The sequence below is a fragment of the Rattus rattus genome, chromosome 16 (genome assembly GCF_011064425.1).
Source record: "Rattus rattus isolate New Zealand chromosome 16, Rrattus_CSIRO_v1, whole genome shotgun sequence".
NCBI classification, from domain to species: Eukaryota; Metazoa; Chordata; class Mammalia; order Rodentia; family Muridae; genus Rattus; species Rattus rattus.
In genome coordinates this window covers 1758343-1777957 of record NC_046169.1, presented here as the reverse complement: position 1 = coordinate 1777957, position 19615 = coordinate 1758343, and the positions used below count along the sequence as shown (strand labels likewise).

Below are 19615 nucleotides of genomic sequence, written 5' to 3'. Positions count from 1 at the left end.
ATTGTTACCTGAAATCATCTTGCTTACCTAGTAGAATTACATTTCTCTCAAGAAGAAAGCAAGCAAGGAGCTTTCTGGAAGGTCAGGACTTAACACTGATTGTCCCCTTGTGCTGCCTTCTTGCATTGCCATGGAGACATTGATACAGAGGATGGGCCTAATGGCTGTTGTAGATCACTGTTGTCTCCTTTGTCCTAGTAATGGAGTCAAACAGCCATTATATCCTGGTGAACAAAAATTCTATATTCTAGAATCATGAATTTAGCTTATCTCTAGCAGGCCTGGTTACTATGTCTCTCACTTTATATTTTGAGATAAGGTCTCTCGGTGGACCCGGAACTATTAATTTGACTAGGTAAGTAGATCAATGAGCTCCCATGGTCATCCTGTCTCTGCTTCTCACAACACTAGAGCCACAGGTGAATGTTGCCATGTTTGGCTTTCTACCCAGGTGCTGGGATTTGAACTCAGGTCCTCATACTTGGGTTGACTTTTTCCAAAATTCTACAATTCTGATATAGCTAGGGAACTTTTCGTTTCCTCCTTGGAACTATTCGATCCCCTTTGATTTGCAACATAGAAGCAGAATACCCATGTTCAATTCCTAGCTTCCCTGTGAACCAGCTGACTATTTTAGACAGTTTCCTGATCTGGCTACCACAGTGTGACAAGGTTTTCTGAGGAATGATTCCACCCAGCAGTCAGAGGTCCTGACAACAGCAGATCCTCTTGACAGGTGCATGAGAACAGCAAAGTCAGGAGAAATCTCCACTGGTTATGACATAGCAAGGCAAGGTAGCCTGAAGTCAGAGGGCAGAGGAACTGGAAAGATGGGATATTGCTCTCCTATGTTCAGCATAGGTGACAAGGGCGTAAAGAAGAAGATTTATTGTATAGGCCATCGGCTTTAAAATGGCACCCATAATTTGGTCACACCATGGACACACTGGTTCTTTCTGCTACAAAATCCCAAAATTCAATCACCTCCCTTAAAAAGCAAGCTAACTAACTAAGTCCTGAGTTATCTGGCACAAGATAGACTGTGTCAAAGATACAGCCCCTCCCTCAGGCTCTTCTGCAACCCGTGGGCTTCCTTTTTCCTTTTCCGGAGTGAAAGGACATTTAGAGAACATCAGGGGATAAAAGCTGTGATCTCCAGCATTCCCACACACCAGGGGACAGCGGTGACTGTGGGTGACTCCACAGAAGCCACGATGCAGCCTCTTGATTCCATGGGTGAAGCTGGGCTGGGATTCTGGGAGCCTGGTGAGAGGAGTCAGAGGGATCCGCTCAGAGCTGAGTCTGCCCAGGCTTGATTGGTGCTCTCTTCTTTCAGAGGATGGCGAGACGGAGGTCAGTGGCAGCAGGTATTCTATTAAAAGCTCCAGACTACGACCAAATTCTGGAATCAAGAGTTTGGCAGGTACAACATGGTGAGGGGCTGAGGACATGTGGACAGGCCTCCTCAAAGTGGGCCTTTGGAGGTTAGAGGCTAGGACTGTGAAGTTCCTCTTCCTGGGGAGACAGGCTGAACAGGGAGTAGGGGGCCACTGGGAAGGCTGAGGCAAGTGGCTAGGGGAACCATCGCAGGATGAGGGAGGAGGAAGCTAGGGAAGGAAATCATGGACCAGGGGAAGGTAGGACACGAACACTTGGACTATAGTATGGTGGAAGTTGGGACAGAGAATTGAGGGTACTGGAGAGATGGAGGGTGCAGCAAGGAATTAAGAGAGTCTTGTGGAAGTGGGAGCTGTGGTAGGGAACTGAGGGTATGGGTAGATGGAGCAGAAAATCACAGGCTGTGAGAAGATTGAGGCCAGAGAACAAAACCATGGCCCATGGGGAGGTGGAATCTGAGTGGGAATGGCAGGTGGCAGGAGGATGCTGATCAGTGTTCTGAAACGAGGCTACTAAAAGTTCACTCTCTCCCTGAAAGGACACAACCAAGCCCCCTTGGTCCTGCAGCTGCTCTCCTTCCTGTTCTTGGCTGGGCTCCTGCTGATCATTCTTGTCCAAGGTCAGGCACAAGGAAGGGCTCAGCTCTTACAGGACCTTCAGCTAAGGACTTCTTAGGTCTGGGAGGGAAATGGAGAGTACAGGCGGATGACGTGTCTTCAAAGGAAGCCCCCATCTCCGGTGTAGGACAGAATGAGAAAGAGACACGGGTGGATTTGGATCCATTTCTCCTTATGGCTCAGCTTTTACTGAGTGGTAGGTTTTCTAGTCTCCAAACAGAATTAAGGAAGACATTAACGAGAATCACTCTCAGACTCCTGTGCTGCTGTGTGCCTACAGCCCCAGCTACCGGGGAAGCTGGGGCGTGACCATCATTTTTGCCAAAGAGTATGAGAGAAGCCTTGACAACATAATGAGACCCATCTAAAAGAAAAATGAAAAGTTGCCACAGTGTATCTGAGCGCAGGACTTGACACAGGAAGTATTTAATAATGAAATTCTTTTTTTCCTTCCTTATAGTCTTCAAGGCCCCAAATACCCAGTGGCAGGAGGAACCCAAGCAAGAGAAGATCCTTGAGGAACTGAACCAGCTGACAGATGAACTTAGTGAGTAACCAGTAACTGAAGTGCCATGGTCCCAGGAGGGCTCTGGGGAAAGGGGCCAATGTTCTTAAATTGTCAGATCTCTTTGAGCCTCGGTTTTCTCAACTCTCTGAATAAAGACCACAAGATTAACAGTGGCCAAAGAAAATGGTACTTGGTATCAATGTGGGTTGTGCACACCATAGGTTCTCAGTGTCGATGGGGGCTGTGTACACAGTAAGCACTCAATGTTCACAAGGGCCATATACACAGTAGGCATTCAGTGTTCCCAGACAACATGAGCATACTTGTCACACAACAACATAAACTGTGCATGCAGCAGACACTACTTATTCATTGGGGTCATATAACCATGTAATATTCACAAGTCATGCACACAGTCAGTACTCAGTTAAACAGTTCTCTTGCCCTCTGTTCTGATTGCTAATCATCAAATTCTCCCAGTCTAGAGGATAATACTTGGGACTCTTGGGGTTGGGGGTTGGGTGTTGGGAGTAGGAGGTGTTGGGAAGTGGAGAAGGAAATGATTCCCTAGGATGCTGTGTACTCTGAAGGGCATGAAGGTTAAGTGGATAAAGAACATAGTCGTGCAAGGGTGAGTTTATCCTGAACTGCCTCCCCTGGGATTAGATGCTCTTCTGGGTGTTCAGTTTCCCAGTCTTCAAAGGAGTTAAGACAAAACGTCAATCAGAAACTGTCTTACATGCTAGAATGGCAACACCCACCTATAGTCTGAGCTACTGGGAAAGCTGAGGGAGGGATAGCCATTTATGTGCAGGAGTTGAAGAGAAGCATTGACACCAACTGAAACTTGTCTAAAAGGTAAAATGACGCAGGAGCTGATGAGACAGTTTAGCAGACAAAAGTGCTTGCTACGGAACCTGATGACCTGAATTCAATCCCTTGAATTCACGTGGTAGAAGGAGACTCCTACGAGTTTTCCTTTGAGCTCCGACCTTTGAGCTCTGTGCATGCAAACATGCATGCCCCCAACCCCTACACATAATAAATGCTTTTTAAAATGACACAATGTCACTGGAGACCAATGACATTATTAGATATTTAATAATGGCACTTTTTTTCTTTGCATAGTGTCCAGGATCCCCATCTCCCAGGGGCAGAATGAGTCCATGCAGGAGAAGATCTCTGAGCAACTGACTCAGCTGAAGGCTGAACTCCGTGAGTGAGAAACCAGCAGCCCAAGACTCCGGGTCTGTAGGGGCCAATTTTGAGCCATCAGACCTCTTTGAGTCTCAGTTTCCTCATCTGTAAATTGAAACCACAAAGTAACAACAAAGATGATGTTTGCTCCTTACCAGGATTATACACACAGTAGGCACTCACATTTCCAGGGGGTTCACAGGGCAGGTACTCAGTCCTCTATAGGACCATGCATACATCAGTCATTTAATGTTCAGTGGTCATATGCATAGTGTAAACTCAATTTTCAAAGTGCTCTACACACAGTAGATACCCAAGCCAATGTCTTGGCTCCTATTCTGAACTCCATACAAGTCTTCCCGTCAGAGGACATAGACAGAAACTCCTGGGTTTTCCTGGGGCAAGGGAGGCATTTAGTAAGCAGAGAATGGAGTAGTTTCCCAGTGTGCTGCATCAAGGGAGGACCTTCGTTTTGGAGGGCCTGAAAGTTGAAGAGAAAAGGAACATAGGCATTCATTCAAGTGTGGACTCACTTTAACCCCCAACCGCAGCTCCAGGATTAGACACCTTTCTGAATGTTTACTTTCCCAGTCTCCAAAAGAGAGTAAGCATGACATCAGTCAGAAACCATCCCAGAAGCTGGGGTGGCAACCTGCGCCTACAGTCCTAGCCACTGGGGAACTAGAAAGGGGATGTTCATTTGTGCTAGAATTTGTGACAAGCTGTGACACAGTGATGTTCATAAAATATGACGTAAGATCTCCCAAGGATAGGCAATGGCACATAGTAGGTATTTAATAATGGCAGTTCTCTACTCTTCTTTTTGTTTTTCATGGCACAGTATCCAGGATCCCCGTCTTCCAAGTGCAGAATGAATCCATGCAAGAGAAGATCTCTGAGCAACTGACACAGCTGAAGGCTGAACTCCGTAAGTGATCAGAAACCAGAGGTTCTGAGGCCTTAGGTCACTATAGGGGTCACTTTTCTTGAGTCATCGGACCTATTTATGTCTCAGTTTCTTCATCTGTGAATTGAGGCCACAAGTGACAGCAAGGGTGGCGCTTGATGTTTCCAGAGGCAGGCAGCCAGTAGGCATTCAGTGTTGATAGGAACCATACAAACACTAGGTACTTGGTGTTTATAAGCACCGTGCATACAGTACATACTCAATGTTCACAGGAACATGCACAAAGTAGGTACTATGTGTTCACAGGGACCGTATACACAGGAGGCACTCAATAGTCACAAACCCTACATTGGTTAGGTTCTCTGGAAGAACAAATTCTATAGAATGAATATTTATCAAAAGACTTTACTAGGTTAGTTTATACAATATGGTCTAACAAGTCCACCGTGGCTGCCTACACAGTGGCTGCAGAGGCTGAGAACATGGGAGCTGCCAAGCCCTTGAATCCGGGTGCCTCAGAATCCTGATCTGTGGCCCGGAGGATTCCTGGAGAGCACAGATCATCAGGCCACAAAGAGAAGCTGAAGGATTAAGGATCAGCGTCAACAGAGGATGGATGCGCCAGAGACAGAAACAGGGCAGATGGGAAGATGGACAGATAACAGCAGCCTTCCTTTTCCCTCAGTTTCTTTATATCTGGGCCAACACTGGAATGTGTTCCTTATCCTGTTAATCTTTCCTAGAAAAACCCTCACGGCCCTGCCCTAAGGTGTGTCTCTTGGTTCATTCTAGATACAATCATGTTAACATCAACTGTGCCATGAGCACAATAAGGACTCTGTTTTCACTGAATTTGTGCATAGTTGGCAGTCAGTGGTCACAGGGTCTGAGGACAGTCCTCACACAGTGTCCTTGAAGTTATACACAGACTAGAAACTCATATTCATAGGTAACATGAACATAATAGACACTCAGTTAAGTCAGTCCATTGGCCTCTGTTCTGAGTGTTAAGCCTCTACTTCTCACCATATAGGAGAGGAAGTGGAGGCAAGATACCTGGGTGTTAGGTCTCCAGATCTTTATAGGGGAAAACTGCCCCTGACCCTGGAAATCCAAGCTTCTTGGGAGGTTGAGGGATGGTGCATCCTTTTGCCTAGGGGTTTGAAAGGATTCAACAACAGGGTGAGTTCCATCTCGAAAGAGAGATGGCATAATGTCCCTGGAGACAGAGTTCAAGTCAATGTGCACAGTAGCTGTTTAATAGCCACAGTTCCACCTCTTTTTTCTTGGTCCAGTTTCCAAGTTCCCCAGCCTCCAGGTACAGGATAAGTCTAAGCAGGAGAAGATCTACCAACAGCTGGTACAGATGAAGACTGAACTCCGTGAGTAAACCAAAACCAGACGCCTCAGGAGCCTCAAGCAGTCATTACTTTGGGTACTCAATGCTAACAGGGGCTGGGCACACACAGTGAACATTGAGTGTTCATAGTTGTGAACACTCAGTAGCAACAACTGTATCCCCTATTTCTTCCAGTCTAGAGGAAGTGGAACTAGGACTCCTGAGTTCCTCTAGAGTTTCAAAGGGGTGTAGAAAGTGGAAAAGGAATGGTTTGCCAGGATGCTGTGCCAAGGGAAGGCTCTGACTCTGGAGGGTCTGAGGGCTAACCAGACACAAGATCACAGGCATCCAGATATGAGTCTCTCCTAACCCACTTCCCCAACAGTCCGCCTGTGTCGACTCTGCCCCTGGGACTGGACATTCCTCCTAGGAAACTGTTACTTCTTATCCAAGTCCCAACGGAACTGGAATGATGCCGTCACAGCTTGCAAAGAAGAGAAGGCTCAATTAGTCATCATCAATAGTGATGAAGAGCAGGTACATCCGGTGGGACTCCATTCTTGTCTGGTCTGTGCACATGGCTCCTGATCGTGTGGGCTTAAGATAATTTGCCAGAGTTATATGAGGAAAGAAGAGAAGGGGACCCTGAGCCCTTGGCATAGAACTACGTGCTGAGCATCTGTGAGTGCTTTGGGGACACCTAAAATGCCATGGCTATCATCCTTCTGCTGGTCACTCTTCAGCCACTTGCTCTTGAAGAGCTAGCCTTGGTGTGCAGGCTGATTAGCTAGCACAGCAGACAAAGGTGTTTGCCTCTAAGCCTCGCACCCTGAGTTTAATTCCTAAGACCCCCATGGTAATAGGAAAGAACTGACTCTTGAAGTTGCCCTCCAACAGACATACCTGCACTGTGGCATATGCCCATCCAGACATAGAAGTAGACATTATTATGAAAAAAATTAAATCCTGATAAGGGCCTGCTTCACAAGCTTGAGGACCTTGTGTTCAAATTCAAAGATAAAGAGGAAAGGGGTGAGATAGCTCAGCAGGCGAAGGCACTTGCTGCCACGCCTGACAACCTGAAATCTATCCTCTGAACCCACATGCCGAAAAGAGAGAACCAACCCCTACAAATTGTCCTTTGACCTCTACATATGTGCTGTGGCATGTACACCCGCACCCACATATACATTTGCACATATACATATTCATATACATAGGCACATACACATACATACAGTTATACATACATAGATAAGCACACACACACACATAACCTGGTATGATATGTAGTGCTTGCCAATTCCCCTGCTGTAAATATTCTCACCAGAAACAATTTCAAGTTTATAATAGGATGCCACTGAAGAACTGAAAAAGAAGGGGTATGCATCTTAGCATGCATGATTAACCATGAATTAGCATGATCTGCTTCCATCACATTAAAGCCAGTCATAAGGAAATTCTATAGACTCAGAATTCTTTTGTTATTGGATATTTTTTTTATTTATATTTCAAATTTCTGGTTTCCCATTCATAAGCCCTCATCCCATCCCCCCTCTCCCTTCCTCTATGAGGGTATTCCCCCACCAAACCACTGACCTCTTTCTGCCTCCTAACCCTGACATTCCCCTACACTTGGGGGGCCCAGCCTAGGCAGAACCAAGGGCTTCTCCTCCCATTGGTGCCCAACAAGGCTCTGCTACATATGCAGCTGGAGCCATGGGTCTGTCCATGTGTACTCCTTTGGGTAGTGGTTTAGTCCCTGGAAGCTGTGGTTGGTTGGTGGTGTTGTTCTTATGGGGTTGCAAGCCCCTTCAGCTCCTTCAGTCCTTTCTCTAACTCCTCCAATGGGGACCCCGTTCTCAGATCAATGGTTGGCTGCTAGCATTCACCTCTGTATTTGTCATGCTCTAGACTCAGAATTCTTAAGAGCCATCCAGAATGGGGGAGGGGTATGGAATGTGTGCGTGTGTGTGCGTGTGTGTGTGTGTGTGTGTGTGTGTGTGTGTGTGTGTGTGCGCGCGTGTGTGTGTGGTGTTGCTATCTTTCGGACAGGGTCTGACTCCTGTGGATTTCTGAGATTAAAGGCATGTGCCTTCATGTCTATCCAGCTGGGTACCACCCTGTGCCAAGTGAATGCTCCACCCATAGGCTACAGGTGTAAAAATAGCTGACATCATCAAAGCACACATGAGTGTTCATGGCCTGATAGAGCAGAAGGGGAAAGAGAAGATTGCAAGTAGACGTTTCTGCAAGAGTTTGGGGAGACAAGCTGAAAGTAGGAACGAGTCTCCCCTGAATCTCCTTCTCTTCATCTCCAGACCTTCCTACAGCAGACTTCTAAAGCTAAAGGACCAACCTGGATGGGGCTGTCAGACCTGAAGAATGAAGCCACATGGCTCTGGGTAGATGGTTCTACTCTGTCATCCAGGTAGATCCAGGGAACAACCAGCAGAGTCTCTGATACTCTGATAGCGACCTTTGGGCCTCATCCTCCTCTCTATGCCCTCTTAGGAACAAGAGCTGCCCATATTTGCTGGTGGAAGGAAGTCTTCCTTCCCATACACAGATAGAACATTAGCAAATCCCACCATCAAAGTAAGAAGAGAAACGTCCCCCTGAGGGGTGCTGATTTTAATGTAGGCTATTAGTAGAAAATACAAAATAAAGGAAGGCCACGGGGAGAGGGAACTATTAACATCGAAAGATGGTTCATTGGGTTGGGGATATAAGTATGTTCATAAAGTAGCATAACGTCCAGTCTGCACAATGTGGTATAGTGGTCCATGCTGTAACCCTAGCAGTCGGGAGGCAGAGGGAGAAGAATCAGAAGTCCACTATTATCTTCAGCTACATAATGGGTTCTGAGCCAGCCTGGGCTACATTAGACAATGCCTCAAAAAACGTTTTCAAAAGGAAACCTGCAAAGGAAGGAATGGGGAGGGAGAAAAAGAAAAGCGGGTAGGGAAAGAGATGTAAGGAAGGGGAGGAACCTTTAGCTCAGCGGTAGAGCGCTTGCCTAGCAAGCGCAAGGCCCTGGGTTCGGTCCCCAGCTCCGAAAAAAAAGAAAAAAGAAAAAAATAAAGGTTTATAAGGATGCTCACACCACGCAACTCAGAGATCGTGGGAAAGAACCACAACAAATCAGAACAAAAGGAAAGACACACAGTGGGAAAGAACCTTGGCTTTGTTGTCCATGCACAAGAGCAGGAGAGGCAGGCTTAGTATCTGTTGGTCTACCATTTTAACATTCTTATCCCTAATTTGTCTGGTGCATGGCATGAGGCAGATTTATTGTGGACCAGAGTTCGAGAACCCAGCAAGGAAGGTGGGATCCAGATTGGTTGGTTTACATCAAAAAGTTACCCCCTTCAATGTAGGACGTAACAAGAGTCAGAATCCAAAGCCAACGGACGCAGGCGCACCTCAGTCTCCAGAGGAAGGCCCGCCTACAAGATGCGTCCTAGCAGGATGTGAAGACACTGAGTTCAGAAAGCTAAAAGCATGGCATGCAGTAGACTAATATTTTGTGGACTGATTTTTCCAGATTCCAGAAATATTGGAATAGAGGGGAGCCCAACAACATCGGTGAAGAAGACTGTGTAGAATTTGCTGGGGATGGCTGGAATGACTCCAAATGTGAACTCAAAAAGTTCTGGATTTGCAAGAAGTCTGCGACCGCATGCGCTGAAGGCTAGCTCCCCTCAGCTTCTACCGCCATGCTTCTTTGCCAGACAAATGGATGTGCCTCACTTTCAGCTCCTTCTTCCTGGCTGTTGGCCTCAGCATTTTGAAAAAAAAAAAAAAAAAAAAAACCCTGGTATTATTTTTTTATCAGATTCTTCATCCTCCAAGTTTATCCTAGTTTCGTGTCTGTTGATGTGATAAAATGCTCTAACAAAAAAACAACTAAAACAGAAAGAAGCTTATTTTACCTTACATTCCAGGTGACAGTCCATCACTGCACGGAGGTCAGGGATGGCAGGAACTTGAGACAGCTGGTCACATCACATTAACAGTCAGACGTGTGTGCAAGCTAACTCACTCATTTGCTTATTCTCGGTTCCGTTTTCCTATTCCTACATTTTAGGACCCCTGCCTAGGAAATGGCACCATTCACAGTGGGCTGGATGCTCCCACCTCTGCTAATGTGATTAAGACAATACCCCACAGAACGCTCACAGGCCAACCAATGCAGGCAACGACCCGCTGAGATTCTTCCCAGGTTGTGTCAGGTTGACAATTAAGCTGTCACAATGGGACCCACTCACTAGTGTCCTTTTGCTTTCAGGTCTCTCTGGGCTTAGGGTTCACTGTTGTCCCCCACTTCAATGTAGTTACCTGACATGGGAGGCATTCAGGACCTGGGTGTTTTCCATTAATCTGCTCCATCTTCCTTGCTGAGATGCATACATTCAAAGGCCAGAAGAAGATATTGGTGTCCTCCACTATAGCTCTTCACTTTATTCCCTTGAGACAGGAGTTGGAGTTCATTATTTTTTCAGCAAGGCTAGCAACCAGAAAGATCCTGTGTCTTCCTGTCCCCACTCACCTCCTAAAATGGGGTTACGCATGTACCCATGCATGTCCTTTTACAATTACTAGGGCTCCCGGCTCAGGCCTTCTTTCTTGTACAGCAGCACTCTTATCCACTGAGCATCTCCCCAGCCCTTCGTCCACTGCCAGGTAGTCTAGCTGCCTATTGCTATAATGAAGTCCTGAGAAAATGAAAGTTGGAAGAGAAGGGGATTATTTGGCTTACAATTCCAGGTTGTAGCTCATCCCTGCAGGGATATCAAGGAAGGAACTTGAGTCAGCTAATCATATTATATCTGAAAGCAGAGAGAAGAAATTGCACACATGCCTAGCTTTTTCCACTGTAATACAGTCTCCCATCTCCAGAGAAAGATGCTGCCATGTTAGGATGGGTTTCTGTTCAATTGACTTCAGATAATGCCCCATAGATATTCCTGCAAGCCCACCCAAGATATGCAATTCTTCTACAGTGTGCCAAACTGACAACAAAAGCTAGCCGTCACATCAAGTCATATCCGCCTTGATCCTATCCCTGCAGACTTTCATTCTGCCTGCTCACTTTCCATCAACCTGCCTGAAAACTTTTGGCTAGGAACCTTCCCTGGCCTCTTTAGCTCATCATGCAGACTAAAGCATGAAGGAAATCATTCTTCTTCTCCATCTATGACTTCTAGGCATCAACATACAAATATTTCAGCTCAGGGGCTAGAGAAATGGCTCAGCAGTTAAGAGTACATTCATTGCTCTCCCACAGGAGTATAGCCAATTTTTTTAATCTTCGTCATTCTGACTGAGGTAAGATGGGATTTCAGAGGGGTTTGGATTTGCATTTCCCTCATGACTAAGGATATGAAACTTTTTTTTATTTTTTAATTGATTATTTGAGCATCCCATATCATGCAGCCCTGTTGCACCCCCCCCCCCTTCCCCCCAAGTCTCCTTCCCCCCTAAAAAAAAAAAAAAAAGGAGGAAAAACCATGCCTGCCAGGGTCCAGCCTCAACACAGGATTGGAGTTCTCAACTGGAAGCAGGGATATCTGGAAGGCGCATAATACATATCCACAGACTACTCTTTGGGTACAAAATGACAGGCAATTTCAAGGCTCTCTCTCTCTCTCTCATTCTCTCTCTCTCTCTCTCTCTCTCTCTCTCTCTCTCTCTCTCTCTCTCAGCTTGGGGCTGCATATACTCTGCATTCTCTTGTGCACTCTGCTTTTTTCTATTGCGCTTTTCTTTTCTCCAACTCCCACACTCATGCACACCTCTGTTCATTACCCTTTCATTCTCACACACACTCTTCATACACACCTCACACATACCTCACACACACCACATGCACTCTCCTTTCACTCACACACACACACCTCTTCATACACGCCTCACATTCTCTCTTCATCACTCACATTCTTTTCATGCTCTCTCCCTCAGTCTCACATTTTCTCCCTCATGTGCTCTCTCATTCATTCACTCCCTCATGTGCTCTCTCATTCACTCCCTCATGCGCGCTCTCATTTACTCTCTCATTCACTCTTGGCATGTTCTCTTCACTCACTCTCCACATGCTCTTCTCATGCTCTCCAGCCTTTCTCTTGCCCCAGTCTTTTATTGATAATTCAAAAGTAGGTAGAAAAAAGACATTGTGTAATCATTGCCAAATCAAATTCAAAAGAATAACTACATCCCACAAAGAACTAACAATTACAATCGTTCCCCAAAGTTTCAAGCTTCCCCTATTCCCAGGCCTGTGGCCAAAATAATAATAATTGTAAACTTATCATTATTTAAACTTTAACTTTTAACTTATTATACTGCAGAGCTCAAAACTCCGATGTCAGCTACCTGCATTTCCCTGTGAAGCTCTAATGATAAATGACATGGGCAAAGCTGCCAGGCAGTGGCCAGAAAGAATCATTAACCCTTAACTCAGTGGTTCCGCTAGCTCTCTGTTCCTTGCACACAATGACTTTCATAAGAGTCCCAGTATTTTGACTTAGCTTACTAGTATATAATTTTATGTATTCTATACTTCCTTATCCAGGAACCACTCTCAAATGTTATGTAAAACTTAATTCCTAACTTTAATAACTTTTTCCTTTCTTAGGGTCCCAATGCTGGCTCTATTTCATTTTCTAGTAATTTCTTTAAAGTTTCTTTGCAAGTCAAGCATTAATCTGGAATCTATTGTGCAGTTATTACATTGTTTCCAAAACAGAACACATAGCAGGCACCTGGGCCATTAGGGGCTGTGCTGTGCTGTGCTCCTATGCCTCAATTTCCAATTGTTTAAGAATCATAACATCAAAGAACATCTAGTTTCACAGAGTCCACCAGAGCAGAAGGAGAAAGAAGTAGGGAAGTCAGATATAATAGGCCACCAAGGCCAACTGAAAGGCAGTCACGCCCAAATGAAATCTATGCAGCCGTTGTCCAGGGCTAACGTTAGGAGAAATGGGAACAGTTTTTACAAAGAGCTGCTGTGGGCTACTGAGATGTCTCTATCCCGGCCTACTGAAGGCAGCCTCTTATTTCAGATGGTGGGTCCTGGAGGAATGTGTCTCCTGCTTCTCAGGGTCCCAGATGCCACCCTATTTTACAAGGAGTTGCCACAGGCTTCTGAGATGTCTCCATCCCAGCCTACTGCTGGCAGTCCCTGTCATCTTATGTTGTCCCCAGCACATGTCCATTTCCTGTTGTCCATATACTCACTACAGCATAGTCAAATTCCTAGTGGCCACCCCCAGCAGAAAGGATGAATCTTTTTCAGCCTGCATCTTATCCAGACGCCGTCAACTGAGGAGAGTCTGTGCTGAAGGGAGGGGCGGGGCCAGTTCTCCTGTGCCCATTAACACGGCTTCAGAAAGCATCCCAGATTACAGACATCTGAGCGGGCTTCAGTGGTAACACAGGCCAGAATGAGAAGTGAGAAACTTGTCTTCTTCTTCTGCATGGGTATACCCAGTTTGACCAGAACCATTTGATGAAGAAGATGTCTTTTCTCAAATTGTTTTGTTGGCCTTCTGTCAAAAATTCAAATGACTACAGGAGCATGGGATTATAGCACCGTTCTCTATTCTATTACATTGATGTGTGTGTGTGTGTGTGTGTGTGTGTGTGTGTGTGTGTGTGTGTGTGTGTACCTTCACACAGGTACCATGATTTTTTTTAATTTTACTCTGGCTAGGGTATAAGTCACTGAGGCCCTTCTCTGAGATCCCTATTGGCAAGCTCCATAATTTTCCCAGAAAATATCCTTAAAGTTGGTTTGCCAGCATCTGACATAATCTGTTCAGGTCTTTGGCTATGACTGTGTTTGTGGCTTTTATTGTAGTTGTGACCATGGATGCACTCACTGAAACATCTATGACCAGTCCCTTAAGATTGTTGACAATCATATTTAGAAGGTAGTTTGTCAATCTGACCATTTATCAAAAAAAGCAATAGTAAGTTTTGTCCAGGTGGATGGCCTTGACAGCTATGGATTTTTGGCCAGATTTCCAGTACCAGTCATGAATTCCTTCCTGAAGAGGAGGCATTAATACAGTAAGAAAGAATTGGTTGTTCCCATAACAGTCATGCAGCTATCACACCAGTGAGCACATATTTTAAAAGAAAATACCATATACAACCACTTTCCTAACAACTTTTGCCTTATTTTAAAATAAAAAAGCCATGTGTCTCTTGTGTATGTGTGTGTGTACCTTTTTGCACATTCTTTTTCTAATGCTTCTTATCTCAACTGAACATCTCAACCTCTCACCATTCCTCCTCCATCCTGACATCCAACAAAGATAAACTCAGAAATGATCACCTAAATATATAATAATCAAAACCCAGATGACTAGAGGCCAGCATAAGAACACAATCAACAACATCCAACATTTCTAGCTCAGAAAACATAGGGCAAAATCCTAACCTAAAAAAGGAGATGCTTATAAAGGTAGACGAAGCTTACAGAAGACAAACATATTGGACCAGAAAAAAAAGTCTTCCCAACAGATAAACAAAAACATTAAATGTACAGAAGAAAAAATATTAAAAGCTGCAATGGGGAAAAGCAAAAAAAAGTAAAAGCAGACTTAATATAATTATACCTTACTTCTCAACAGAGAATCTAAAAGCCAGAAGGGTATGGAGAGATGTATTACAGACTCTGAGAGACCACAGATGAGATGCCAGTCCAGACTACTACAATATCTTTCTACTAATCCAGGCCTATAGAGGATAAGAGAAGGAAAACTCTGACATATGAAGCTAACTACACCCAAGAAAACACAATAAATCAATCATCTTCCAGCAAACACACACAAACACACACACACACACACAGTATCACTCTGAACAACAAAAATAAAAAGAACTAACAATCATTCATCTTTAATATCTCTCAACATGAATATATTCAATTCCCCAATAAAAAGAAGCAGGCTAACAGGCTTGATAGGTAAATAAGAGCCATCATTCTGATGCATAAAAGAAACATACTTCAGCCACAAAGATAGAAACTCTCTCGAAGCAAAGGGCTGGAAAAAGTTTTCCAAGAAAATGGAGCCAAGAAACAAACTGGAGTAGATATTCTAAGACGTAATAAAATAAATAGACTTTCAACCAAAAGTAATCAAAAGATATAGGGAAGGACACTTCATACTCATCAAAAGAAAACTCCATAAAGATGACATCTCAATTCTGAACATCTATGCCCCTAATGGAAGGGTAAAATAAACATTACTAAAGCTCAGATCACACATTGAACCTACACGATAATACTGGACACGTCAACACCCATTCTCCCCAAGGGACAGGTCACTGAAAGAGAAATTAAACAGAGAAACAATGAAACTAACAGATGTTATCAATCAAATGAATCTAACAGATATCTGCAGTACTTTTCCCACGAAAACAAAAAAAATATATCTTCTTCTCAGTACCAGGTGGAACCTTCTCCAAAATTGACCATATGATCAAGCATAAAGCAATCATTAACAGATACAGGAAGATTCAAATAAATCCTTGCATCTAATCAAATCACTAAAAATTAAGGCTGGATTTCAGCAACAGAAATAATGGACAGCCCACATACTCATGGAAACTGAACAACTTTTTGTTAAATGATCATGTATTCATGGAAGAAATAAAGGCAGAAACCAAAGACTTTGTAGAATTCAATGAAAATAAAGGCAAAATATATTCAAACTTATAGGACACAATGACATCACTGCTAAGAAGCAAATTCATAGCCCTGAGTGCCTTCATAAAGAAACTGGAGAGATTTCATACTCGCAACTAAACAGCACATCTGAAAACTCTAGAACAAAAAGAAGCAAATACACCCTAGAGTAGTAATAAATGGCAGGAAATAGTCAAACTCAGAGCTAATATCAATTAATTAAAAACAGAAAGAAAAAAAACAAAGAATCAACAAAACCAACAGCTGTTTCTTTGAGAAAATCAACAACATAGACAAAACCTTAGCCAAACTCACTAAAAGGCACAGAGACAGTGTCCAAATTATAAACTCAGAAATGAAAAGGGAGACATAACAACAGGAACTAAGGAAATTTTAAAAATCACCAGGTCTTACTTCCTGGTGCCCCTTTAATACTTGAACCATATATTTTATGTTTTCTTTCTTAGCTTGCTGTGCTACTTTAAAAAGCACTTCATGAGACTTAACCAGACAAATTCTGTGATGGGTGTTTCTTCCTTTGTTGATGCAATTAATCTGAGTCTCTTCACCATAGCCTCAGGCAGACTCTTCGGACAAAGACAAAAAGTAGCCACATTCTTCACCAAAACCCCACGAAAAGAGTCTCTAGGCCACATATTGAAATTCTCCACTAAAACCTCTTGGGCCAGGTCTGCACAATTCAAATCACTCTCAGTAAGAAAGTCTTTCTTATTCCTACTAGGTAGTCCATTAAGCCCCATTTAAAACATTCCACTGCTTTCCAAATCCAAAGTCCCAAAATCCACATTCTTCCAAACAAAAACATGGCCATGCCTATCACGGCAATACTCCAGTCCCTGGTACCATCTTCTGTCTTCATTACGGTTTTACTGCTGTGACCAGCACCATGACCAAGCCAACTCTTCTAAGGACAACATTTAATTGGGACTGGATCACAGGTTCAGAGGTTCAGTTCATTATCATCAAGGTGGGAGTATGACAGCATCCAAGTGGGCATGGTGCAGGAGGAGCTAAGAATTCTATATCTTTATCTGAAGGCTGTTAGCAGAATACTGGCTTTCAGGCAGCTACTACAAGGGTCTTAAAGCCCACACCCACAGTGACACACCTACCCCAACAAGACCACACCTACTACAACAGGGCCATACCTCCCTGGGTCAAGCATATATAAACCATAACAGTTTTACTGCATAATTCTACCACAGCTTCAAAGAAGAACTAATACCAATACTCTTCAAACTATTACACAAAGTAAAAAATAGGAGGAGCACTACCTAATTCATTCAATGAGGCCACAGTCACCCTGATACCTAAACCACACAAAGGCTCAACAAAAGAAAAAGGATTTCAAAAAATTTCACTAATTGACATTGACACAAAAATACTCAATAAAAGTCTCACAGAGTCCAAGAACACATCAAAATGTCATTCACCATGATCAAATAGTCTTTAACCCAGGGATGCAGGAATGATTCACACTATAAAATCCATCAATGTAATCCACCATAAAAACAAACTCAAAGAAAAAACACATGACCATCTCAGTAGATGCTGAAAAGTCCTTTCACAAAGTTCAACATCCCTCCATGTTAAAAGTCTTGGGGAGATTAGGGATTCAAGGTACATACCTAAACATAATGTAATGAATATACAGCAAGCCAATAGCCAAGATCCAATTAAATGGAGAGAAACTTAAACCAACTCCACTAAAATCAGAAACAATACAAGGCTTCCCACTCTTTCCCTCTCTATTCAATATAGTACTTGAAGTTCTAGATTCAGCAATAAGATAACAAAAGAAGACCAAGGGAATACAAACTGGAAAGGCAGAAGTCAAAGTATCATTATTTCACAGAAGATATGATAGTATACATCAGCAACCCTAAAATTCTACATAGAACTCCTACAGCTGGATAAACAACTGGATATAAAATTGATCAAACAAATCAGTACCCTTCCTTTATATGCAAGACAAATAGGCTGAGAAAGATATCAGGGACACAACAGCATTTACAACAGCCACAAATACTAAAGAATATCTTGGCATAACTCTAGCCAAGTAAGTGAAAAACCTATATGACAAGAACTTCAAGTACCTGATGAAAGAAATTGAGAAAAATATCAAAGGATGGAAAGATATCCCATGTTCATGGATTGGTAGGATTATTATAGTAAAAACAGCCATCTTACAGAAAGCAATCTACAGATGCAATCCAATCCTCATCAGAATTCCAATACAATTTTTATAGACCTTGAAAGAGCAATTCTCAACTTCGTATGGAAAAACAAAAAACCCAGGATAGGCAAAACAATAGTGCACAGTAAGAGAACTTCTGTAGGAATCACCATCTCTGACCTCAATCTCAGAGTAATAGTTGAAAAAAATGCATGGTAGGGTACAGAAGCAGAGAGGTTGATCAATGGAATTGAGCCAAAGACCCAGAAATAAACCTGCACACCTATAGACACTTGATTTTTGACAAGGAAGCCAAAACTATGCAATGAAAAGCAGAAAGCATCTTCAATGTAACTGGCATAACTAGATGACTACATGAAAAGAATGCAAATAGATCTATACTTATCACCCTGCACAAAACTCAACTCTAAGTATATCAAAGACCTCAACATAAAGCCAATACACTAAATCTAATAGAAGAGAAAATGAGAAATAGCCTTGAATGCATTGGTACTGGAGACAATTTCCTGAACAAGCACCAGTGACTCAGGCTGTAAGATCAACAATTGATATATGGGACCTCATGAAACTGAAAAGCTTCACTAGGACCAAACAGCAGTTTGAAGATTAGAAAAAAAACTTCACTAACCCTACATTGAATAGAGGGCTAATATCCAAAAGATGTAAAGAACTCAGGAAGTTAGACTCCAACAAACCAAAGAGCCCAACCTACCCACAAAAATTTCAACCCAAAATCCCTGTCTAAAAGAAATACAGGGACAAAGATGGAGCATAGCCTGAGGGAATGCCCAACCAATGACCAGCTCAACTTGAAACCCCTCCCATGGGCAAGCACAAATCCTTGACACTATTAATAATACTCTGCTGTGCTTGCAGGGAGGAACCTAGCATAACTGTCCTCTGAAAGACTCTACCCAGCAGCTGACTGGAACAGATGCAGATACCCAAGCCAAACATTGGATGGAGGTCAGGGACTCTTATGGAAGAGTTGGGGGAAGGGTTGAAGGGAATAGGAACTCCACAGGAAGACCAACAGAGTCAATAACCTGGACTCTTAGGAGCTCTCAGAGACTGAGCCACCAACCAAAGAGCATGCACAGGCTGGACCAAGGTTCCCAGCACAAAAGGTGCCTTGTCTAGCCACAGTGGGAGAGTATGTACCTAACCCTACACAGACTTGATCTATCAGTGTGGGGGGATACCAAGAGAGCCTCCACTCTCTCAGAGGAGATGGGGAGGAAGTATGGGGGAGAAACTTTCTGAGAGGGGGACTGAGGGAGGTAACAACATATGGATATAGAGAATAGATGATAGATAGATAGATAGATAGATAGATAGATAGATAGATAGATAGATAGATAGATGAATAAAAGAAATCAGAGAGATCTCATACTAGTAACTTAACAGCACCCCTAAAAGCTCTAGAAGAAAAAGAAGCAAACAAACTCAAGAGGAGTATATAGCAGGAAACAATCAAACCCAGGTCTAAAAATCAATAAAACAGAAACAAAACAAAAAACAATACAAAGAAACAATGAAACAAAGAGTTGGCTGTTAGAGAAAATCAGCATGATAGATATCTCTAACCAAACTAATTAGAAGGCAGAGAGAGAAAATCTAAATTAACAGAAGCAGAAACAAAAAAGGGGGACATAATAACAGATACCAAGGAAATCCAAATAAGCATTAGTTGATACTTCAAAAATCTGTACTACAAAGAATTGGAAAATC

The 19615-nt window shown here is 43.2% G+C and overlaps 1 protein-coding gene across 1 annotated transcript; it reads left to right on the top strand.

Annotated features, from left to right (window-relative positions):
• Positions 1-1178: 1178 nt before the first annotated feature.
• On the top strand, positions 1179-9664 carry LOC116885419 (CD209 antigen-like protein B). The gene is made up of 9 exons (XM_032886706.1): positions 1179-1236; positions 1337-1423; positions 2476-2562; positions 3652-3738; positions 4562-4648; positions 5923-6009; positions 6352-6503; positions 8288-8397; positions 9514-9664. The coding sequence occupies exons 1-9, from the start codon at positions 1215-1217 to the stop codon at positions 9662-9664; spliced, it is 870 nt and encodes a 289-aa protein (XP_032742597.1). The 5' UTR covers positions 1179-1214.
• Positions 9665-19615: the final 9951 nt, after the last annotated feature.

Bases quoted from the DNA above. Each gene is read 5' to 3' on its own strand.
- LOC116885419 (XM_032886706.1), top strand. From the start codon at position 1,215: ATGCAGCCTCTTGATTCCATGG. The intron at 1,424-2,475 runs GTACAACATGGT...CCTTCCTTATAG, and splicing joins TGGAATCAAGAGTTTGGCAG to TCTTCAAGGCCCCAAATACC. The intron at 2,563-3,651 runs GTGAGTAACCAG...TTCTTTGCATAG, and splicing joins CCAGCTGACAGATGAACTTA to TGTCCAGGATCCCCATCTCC.